The 10,000-nt window shown below is 40.5% G+C and overlaps 1 protein-coding gene across 3 annotated transcripts in view; it reads right to left on the bottom strand.

The window, feature by feature from the left end:
- Positions 1-10,000, bottom strand: part of LOC115146713 (teneurin-3) — a 339,724-nt gene that overhangs the window by 35,267 nt on the left and 294,457 nt on the right. For all 3 annotated transcript variants that reach the window (XM_065003929.1, XM_065003930.1, XM_065003931.1), the window contains one exon: positions 6,327-6,576. In XM_065003929.1, the coding sequence (XP_064860001.1) occupies positions 6,327-6,576 (250 nt within the window). The remainder of the gene's footprint in view (positions 1-6,326; positions 6,577-10,000) is intronic.

Here is a 10,000-nt window from a genome sequence, read left to right as displayed (position 1 = left end):
TGTTTTCACCATTACTGTTACTTTCCATTTTCACCATTACTGTTACTTTCTGTTTTCCATGACTTTCTATTTTCACCATTACTGTTACTTTCTGTTTTCACCATTACAGTTACTTTCTATTTTCACCATTACTGCTACTTTCTATTTTCACCATTACTGTTACTTTCCATTTTCACGATTACTGTTACTTTCAATTTTCACCATTACTGTTACTTTCTGTTTTCACCATTACTGTTACTTTCAATTTTCACCTTTACTGCTACTTTCCATTTTCACCATTACTGTTACTTTCTGTTTTCCATGACTTTCTATTTTCACCATTACTGTTACTTTCTGTTTTCACCATTACTGTTACTTTCTATTTTCACCTTTACTGCTACTTTCCATTTTCACCATTACTGTTACTTTCCATTTTCACCATTACTGTTACTTTCCATTTTCACCATTACTGTTACTTTCTGTTTTCCATGACTTTCTATTTTCACCATTACTGTTACTTTCTGTTTTACATGACTTTCTATTTTCACCATTACTGTTACTTTCTATTTTCACCATTACTGTTACTTTCTATTTTCACCATTACTGCTACTTTCCATTTTCACCATTACTGTTACTTTCTGTTTTACATGACTTTCTATTTTCACCATTACTGTTACTTTCTGTTTTACATGACTTTCTATTTTCACCATTACTGTTACTTTGTATTTTCACCATTACTCTTACTTTCTATTTTCACCATTACTGTTACTTTCTATTTTCACCATTACTGTTACTTTCTATTTTCCATGACTTTCTATTTTCACCATTACTGTTACTTTCTATTTTCACCATTACTGTTACTTTCTATTTTCACCATTACTGCTACTTTCCATTTTCACCATTGCTGTTACTTTCTGTTTTCCATGACTTTCTATTTTCACCAGTACTGTTACTTTCTGTTTTACATGACTTTCTATTTTCACCATTACTGTTACTTTCTATTTTCACCATTACTGTTACTTGCTATTTTCACCATTACTGTTACTTTCCATTTTCACCATTACTGTTACTTTCTATTTTCACCATTACTGTTACTTTCTGTTTTACATGACTTTCTATTTTCACCATTACTGTTACTTTCTATTTTCACCATTACTGTTACTTTCTATTTTCACCATTACTGCTACTTTCCATTTTCACCATTACTGTTACTTTCTGTTTTCCATGTCTTTCTATTTTCACCATTACTGTTACTTTCTGTTTTACATGACTTTCTATTTTCACCATTACTGTTACTTTCTATTTTCACCATTACTGTTACTTTCTATTTTCACCATTACTGCTACTTTCCATTTTCACCATTACTGTTACTTTCTGTTTTCCATGTCTTTCTATTTTCACCATTACTGTTACTTTCCATTTTCACCATTACTGTTACTTTCTATTTTCACCATTACTGTTACTTTCTGTTTTACATGACTTTCTATTTTCACCATTACTGTTACTTTCTATTTTCACCATTACTGTTACTTTCTATTTTCACCATTACTGTTACTTTCTATTTTCACCATTACTGTTACTTTCTGTTTTCACCATTACTGTTACTTTCTATTTTCAACATTACTGTTACTTTCTATTTTCACCATTACTGTTACTTTCTATTTACACCATTACTGTTACTTTCTATTTTCACCATTACTGTTACTTTCAATTTTCACCATTACTGTTACTTTCCATTTTCACCATTACTGTTACTTTCTATTTTCACCATTACTGTTACTTTCTGTTACTTTCTATTTTCACCATTACTGAAACTATATTACCAGGCCCAGTTATTCCTACATTATCATCATGAGGGAATGTTCTTCATCTCCTCTGATCATTGTCCAGATATTCCACCCCTCTCGTTATCCTTGCTGCTGGGTCCCCATCAGCCTATGACGACAGCACAGCACATGACTAGTGCAAACCAAAGCTAGTCAGGGACAAAGACAGAGAGAACACCTCTGAACACCACCATAGTTCCTCCTCTCCTCTGAACACCACCATAGTTCCTCCTCTCATCTGAACACCACCATAGTTCCTCCTCTCCTCTCTCCTCTGAACACCACCATAGTTCCTCCTCTCCTCTCTGAACACCACCATAGTTCCTCCTCTCCTCTCTCCTCTGAACACCACCATAGTTCCTCCTCTCCATCTAGACTTGACCCAGTGTCTTGTCCTCACTCCTCTTTGTCAAAGGGCCCCAACCGTACAACAGAGAAGTATTGAGTTGAAAACAGACCCCTCAAAACGTTTTGCTAGTTAGCGTTTTTTGTTGTTGTTGCTAGTTAGCGATTTTATAAAAGTGTTAAGTTGTCTTTTACGATGTACAAAACAACAACTAGTGGGTTCTGGATGGTTCCAGCAGGTTTGTAGGCAGATAAAGGAGTCCGATTCGCCGAGAGCTGATGTCGGCCAATCCGCTAGAATGATTCTGAAATCCCTCCAAAGCCTTTATATAAAGAGAGTGACTGTATTCTATGGATGAGCTGCCACTAGGGTTTACACAGGATACAGAGAGAGAGAGAGGGAAACAAGACTGGTATGGATCTGTGGTACATGGTTATATTGTTACTGAGGCTTACCTATGTCTGAAATCTTTATTTCTTAGAAAAGCGGAAGCAGAAGGGAACAAGAAAGAGAGAAAAAAAGAGATAACAGAAGAGTGTTGGTTAGTCAGACTGGAGAACACACAGAAAGAGATATATAATAGAAGTGTTGGTTAGTCAGACTGGAGAACACACAGAAAGAGATAGATAATAGAAGAGTGTTGGTTAGTCAGACTGGAGAACACACAGAAAGAGAGAGAGATAATAGAAGAGTGTTGGTTAGTCAGACTGGAGAACACACAGAAAGAGAGAGATAACAGAAGAGTGTTGGCTAGTCAGACTGGAGAACACACAGAAAGAGAGAGATAATAGAAGTGTTGGCTAGTCAGGATGGAGAACACACAGAAAGAGAGAGATAATAGAAGAGTGTTGGTTAGTCAGACTGGAGAACACACAGAGATAATAGAAAGTCAGACTGGATAGATAAGAAGAGTGTTGGTTAGTCAGACTGGAGAACACACAGAAAAGAGAGAGATAAAGAGTGTTGGTTAGTCAGACTGGAGAACACACAGAAAGAGAGAGATAATAGAAGAGTGTTGGTTAGTCAGACTGGAGAACACACAGAAAGAGAGAGATAATAGAAGAGTGTTGGTTAGTCAGACTGGAGAACACACAGAAAGAGAGAGATAATAGAAGAGTGTTGGTTAGTCAGACTGGAGAACACACAGAAAGAGAGAGATAATAGAAGAGTGTTGGTTAGTCAGACTGGAGAACACAGAAAGAGAGAGATAAGAAGAGTTAGTCAGACTGGAGAACACACAGAAAGAGAGAGATAATAGAAGAGTGTTGTTTAGTCAGACTGGAGAACACACAGAAAGAGAGAGATAATAGAAGAGTGTTGGTTAGTCAGACTGGAGAACACACAGAAAGAGAGATACCAGAAGAGTGTTGGTTAGTCAGACTGGAGAACACACAGAAAGAGAGATACCAGAAGAGTGTTGGTTATTCAGACTGGAGAAAACACAGAAAGAGAAAGATAATAGAAGAGTGTTGGTTAGTCAAACTGGAGAACACACAAAAAGAGAGAGATAACAGAAGAGTGTTGGCTAGTCAGGATGGAGAACACACAGAAAGAGAGAGATAATAGAAGTGTTGGCTAGTCAGGATGGAGAACACACAGAAAGAGAGAGATGTTTGCACACACACACACACACACACACACACACACACACACACACACATACACACACATACACACACACACACACACACACACACAATACAAGTTGTCATACACACGGACACATTAACATACAGTACACATATACTGTCAGGCAGTCAAAGAGTTAGACATCCCCCCCCACACACACACAGCCGTCCACCTGGGAGCTAGTGTTTGCGTTAGCATGAATGTTTCACCTGGGCGCTAGCATTAGCGTGCCAGACTTGTGCTCCAGGTTAACAGGCTCATAATGGCCTATTGATTGTGTTCCTGACAATGAAAAGGCAGGGCCTAAACAACAGCGTTAGCACCCCCGGTGACTAGCCAGGACGCTGGGATTACTGTATATGCTAAGGCTGCGGAGTGACTTTTAATTTATAATACACATGCAAACACGCACACACACATGCATGCGCATAAGCGCGCGCACACGCACTCTTTCTCTCTCTCTCTTTCTAATTAGTAAATTTAATTTACAGGACTGGGCATTACCCATCAAGCCTAATAATTAAATTGAGTTAAGCCTGGGTGCATTACAGTGTGCTGGGCAAAGAGAGAGACAGAGAGAGAGAGACAGAAAGAGTGAGACAGAAAGAGAGAGAGAGAGAGAGCGAGTGAGCGAGAGACAGAGAGAGACAGTAAGAGAGAGACAGAAAGAGAGAAACAGGAAGAGAGAGGGAACGAGAGAGAGAGAGCGAGAGAGTGAGCGAGAGAAAGAGCGAGAGAGACAGTAAGAGAGACAGAGAGAGAGAGAGAGAAAGAGCGAGACAGTAAGAGAGAGAGAGAGAAAGAGAGAGACAGTAAGAGACAGACAGAACGAGAGAGACAGAAAGAGAGAGAGAGAGCAATAGTGTTGTTCTTGTATACATGATTATATGTACTATTATTATTATTACTATTGAAATGAACTGTATTTCATTATCCTCATCACATTGTACTGTATTTACTGAAATGCTGTAGCCAACCACTATACTGCTTTGGCAATATCAACAAATTGAATTTCATAACAATAAAGTCTGAATTTGAATTTGAATTAGAGAGAGATTGAGAGAGAGAGACAGGGGCGTATGTGTAGCCCTGTGTTTGGTCACATTTGCATGGAAGGGTGAGAGCATCAGTGAGGAAAGAGAGAAAGCTAGAGAAGGAGAAGCTGGAGAAGAAAGAGAGACAGACGATATATTTCCTCAGGGTAAAATGTGAGAAGGTAATTTATGAGCAGTGTGTGTACATAACAGGGCTAAGATGTCCTACAGACCAGGTTAGAGGAGAGGCTGTGTGTGTGTGTGTGTGTGTGTGTGTGTGTGTGTGTGTGTGTGTGTGTGTGTGTGCCTTCCATAACATCTCTGTATCTCATCATTGTAAGTGACCAGATAAGACTGACCACATTCCACATGTAGTGAGTGTGAAATTGCATTTTTACTGAAACAAATCAATGTGTGTGTATCAGGGGCTCTTGTGTCATCCAGCCATCCATCACTGAATTATCCTGCCCATCTCCCTTCCCCAAACCATCGTTTGGGGGCCTGGCAACCTGAGCTCCACCCCTTCAATCCATTCATCCACCCAACCAACGCCACTCACACGCCACGCCTCCATCCATCCCTCCCTCCATTTATCCATCTATCCATCCATCCCTCTTTCTCTACATATGCATGTTAGTCATTCATCAGAAGTAGGTAAAACAAGAAAATTGCAAAAGTAAAACCATCTTCAAGAAATAAACCACATCAACAGCGGTTTGATTCAGACTAAAATAAAAGTACAACAAATAGACTGTTTTCCCCCTCTCTCCATCCTTACCTGAGCTCCATCACACTGGTGACGTACCCAGAGACTGTTTTCCCCCCTCTCTCCATCCTTACCTGAGCTCCATCACACTGGTGACGTTCCCAGAGACTGTTTTCCCCCTCTCTCCATCCTTACCTGAGCTCCATCACACTGGTGACGTTCCCAGAGACTGTTTTCCCCCTCTCTCCATCCTTACCTGAGCTCCATCACACTGGTGACGTTCCCAGAGACTGTTTTCCCCCTCTCTCCATCCTTACCTGAGCTCCATCACACTGGTGACGTTCCCAGAGACTGTTTTCCCCCTCTCTCCATCCTTACCTGAGCTCCATCACACTGGTGACGTTCCCAGAGACTGTTTTCCCCCCTCTCTCCATCCTTACCTGAGCTCCATCACACTGGTGACGTTCCCAGAGACTGTTTTCCCCTCTCTCCATCCTTACCTGAGCTCCATCACACTGGTGATGTTCCCAGAGACTGTTTTCCCCTCTCTCCATCCTTACCTGAGCTCCATCACACTGGTGACGTTCCCAGAGACTGTTTCCCCCTCTCTCCATCCTTACCTGAGCTCCATCACACTGGTGACGTTCCCAGAGACTGTTTTCCCCCCTCTCTCCATCCTTACCTGAGCTCCATCACACTGGTGACGTTCCCAGAGACTGTTTTCCCCCCTCTCTCCATCCTTACCTGAGCTCCATCACACTGGTGACGTTCCCAGAGACTGTTTTCCCCCCTCTCTCCATCCTTACCTGAGCTCCATCACACTGGTGACGTTCCCAGAGGGGAAGATGCGTCTGATGTAGTTGAAGTCCCCGACGAAGAGGCTCCCGTCGGCGCCACAGGCCAGAGCCACGGGGGCCAGCAGCTTGTTGCCCTCCGCCTGGCCGTTACAGCTGGGGCACGAGATGCTGCGGCGCCGGCCGTTACCCATGATGCTGCTGATCACTGGGGGCTGCTGGGAGATGAACACGTTCTCACCATTGCCCTTGTACAGGATGCCTGGATGGGGGGAGAGGGAGGAGGAGGAAGGGTGGGAGATGGAGGGGAAGATTAGTTGCTGTGTCAAAGTCGTGTGTCATTGTGATGAGTGGAAGATTGACGAAAAATAAGCAAATTGTTGTTGTTGGCTTATACATGTAGCTTTTTGTACATTTGTGTAATTTCGGAACTTCCATGTTCGCCACAAATGACAAAAATGGAGGTGAAGCATATTTAAACTGTAAAGTATTATCAGATAACATTATATACGTAGAAGGAATATGATTTGGTGTGTTGCAAACGTGGTCGAGGGATCAACGTAACACTCTGAATGCCCAGTAGTTGCAACAGTTTCACTTGGCCAGATGATCACCACAGGGAAATCAAATCAAAGCCTTACAAACTTCTCTCTTTCATAGAATAAATTCAGGCCAATGTTGTTTTTCATTTTTAAACTCAACACCACTTCCTGCTAATCCTTTCCCCGAGGCTAACCAGCTATGCAGCCAGGAAATAAACACTCACTGCTTTAAAATTAGCCCCTCTTCACTCACTCACACACACACACACACACACACACACACACACACACACACACACACACACACACACACACACACACACACACACACACACACACACACACACACACAATTTCACCAAAAATGTGTAATTAATACAGGCTTTGAATATTGTATTTCTCAGATGATTTTCACCTCTGTGAGAATGTGATCAGAAGGAAACGTAGCAGGGTTTAAATGGGTTGATACCACAGCTGCTCCTGTTGTCATGATTACGGGCTTTTGATCATTGGAATGTTCATTTACGTGGTGCTGGGACCGAGGGCAGGTTTTTATCTGGTAATGGTGGTCGTTTGGAATCGATAAATGGTGTTAGCGCAGGTGTATGGTGCTGGGACTGGGTGTTAGGGCTGGGGTGATGAGGGTGTTATGGGAGTGGGGCACCCTGGGTAGGTGTTGCCTGACCTTGCACTTCTCTCTCTTTCCATTCAATTCAATTCAAAGGGCTTTATTGGCATGGGAAACATACAGTATGTTCTCTCTTTCCTCACAACAGGGTTTCATAGGATCACACAGTGTGGGAGATGAAAAGATGCATGTGTGTGTCACCACACATTTAAGAACATGACGCCTCCCCCACCAGTAACACACAACAGGGTGCTGATTTGAAAAAACTGTTGAAAGACAAAAGGAGTTAAATGGGATCAGCCGTAGGTGTCGTTTTCAAAGCAGCGATATGTAAAAACCAACTGCATAGTATAAAGTGCTATTCTGAAAAAGCCTCTATCGATACATACAACTATCTGTATATAAAAACAAACAAAAATATCATTTCTAGATTAAAAGAAATGTGATAATCAAAATCATTACTTATGTAGCTAGCAATAAAAATTGCGGACAACTAAAATAATAATTACAGTTACTTGATTATCAGCATATTCATGGACGCATAACTTATATATGATAAGGTAATACAACTCTTAATAATGTGTTGAAAATACTACATACAAAATTACAACATTCATATTGTTCTGATTACTAGCTATACTAATTGTAATACTTATGACAATAATTATTCAATAATATTGTATTTATTCAATACATCATTATTAAAAAAATGACATTAAATACTTTTAAATCATACTATAATATTGTACCTAAATAATATTATAATAATTACTAAGTACAGTATCATTAGTGTTATCATCCATATCAATAGCTTCCTCAACAATGTATTTATCTTTGCAAATACATAACTATTTAATTACTGCACTCATTATCATCAATTATCCCCCTCCGGCAGTAAAGGAAATAGCTACCAAATCAATACAATTGCAGCTTGTTAATCAATCATTCTATTCTCTCAGGTCTGGTGCCTTGACATTGTCCCTGTCTCAGGTTCCTTTCTGCTCCATATACTTAGTTTATTATATTATTATTGAATATTCGCTCTAGAATATCAACCCTGGTATAGTCCAAATAAAATGAGTGCTGGCGCCTAAAATTATTTTGGGCAGTTTTTTCTTTCCACTAAAAGCACTTAATATAGCATAGAAACGAAATGAACACTGTGCAAATGTTTTGGGAATATTGTGGGGATATATTGGGATGTTTTGGGAAGATTTTGGGGATATATGGGAATATTTTGGGAATATTGTGGAGACATATGGGGATATTTTGGGAATATTGTGGAGATATATGGGGATGTTTTGGGAATATTGTGGAGATATATGGGGATGTTTAGGGAATATTATGGGGATATTTTTGGAATATTATGGAGATATATGGGGATGTTTTGGGAATATTGTGGAGATATATGGGGATGTTTTGGGAATATTGTGGAGATATATGGGGATGTTTAGGGAATATTTTGGGGATATTTTTGGAATATTATGGAGATATATGGGGATGTTTTGGGAATATTTTTGGAATATTATGGAGATATAGGGGATGGTTTGGGAATATTTTTGGAATATTATGGAGATGTTTTGGGAATATTATGGGGATATATGGGGATGTTTTGTGAATATTTTGGGGATATATGGGGATGTTTTGTGAATATATGGGGATGTTTTGGGAATATTATGGGGATATTTTTAGAATATCATGGGGACATATGGGGATGTTTTGGGAATATATGGGGATGTTTTGGGAATATTATGGGGATATTTTTGGAATATTGTGGGGATATATGGGGATGTTTTGGGAATATTATGGGGATATTTTTGGAATATTGTGGGGATATATGGGGATGTTTTGGGAATATTATGGGGATATTTTTGGAATATTATGGGGACATATGGGGATGTTTTGGGAATATAGGGGGTGTTTTGGGAATATTATGGGGATTTATGGGAATGTTGTTATACTAAGCTCCCCCCAGGATGTACTGAGCTTACCTCTGTGCTGTGCCATGCCCTGTCTCCTGAGGGCCATTGAAACAAACACACGCCCTGTACCACTACCTACAGGCCCTGGCCCACTCTTCCCACCCGTGCCCAGAGATCGGCACTGATTGGAATAGTTTCTGATTGGCTGTGGGGGAATGAGAGCTGTCTATGGTAGGCTGAATGAGAGATAACGAGAGAGAGGAAGAGAAAGTGGCAGAGGGTGCTGCTGTATGGATTTTGGCTGTGTGATGTAACCAGTGGGGTTGTGTTGGATCCAAAACACTGGGGCTTAATATCCGGCCTGAGGATATGGTGATGGAGGGGAGAGGGGCTTTAGCGGCACGCGCGGTGTTCTGGTAACCACATGGCTAATAACAACAGGAACTAATGCTAGAGGCAGTGTGTCAGTTCATTGGGTAGCCTACAGCCAGGCTTTAGAAAGACCAAAATAAAGAACAAAGTTTAAAAAAAAAAAGATTTGTAAAATTATAGTTCTACAACATGTAGTCTTGTTTTGACGTTGTTACTTTCCTC

This window comes from Oncorhynchus nerka, linkage group LG18, assembly GCF_034236695.1.
Source record: "Oncorhynchus nerka isolate Pitt River linkage group LG18, Oner_Uvic_2.0, whole genome shotgun sequence".
NCBI classification, from domain to species: Eukaryota; Metazoa; Chordata; class Actinopteri; order Salmoniformes; family Salmonidae; genus Oncorhynchus; species Oncorhynchus nerka.
The sequence above is the reverse complement of the archived record's forward strand: the minus strand, read 5'-3'. Positions and strand labels throughout refer to the sequence as shown.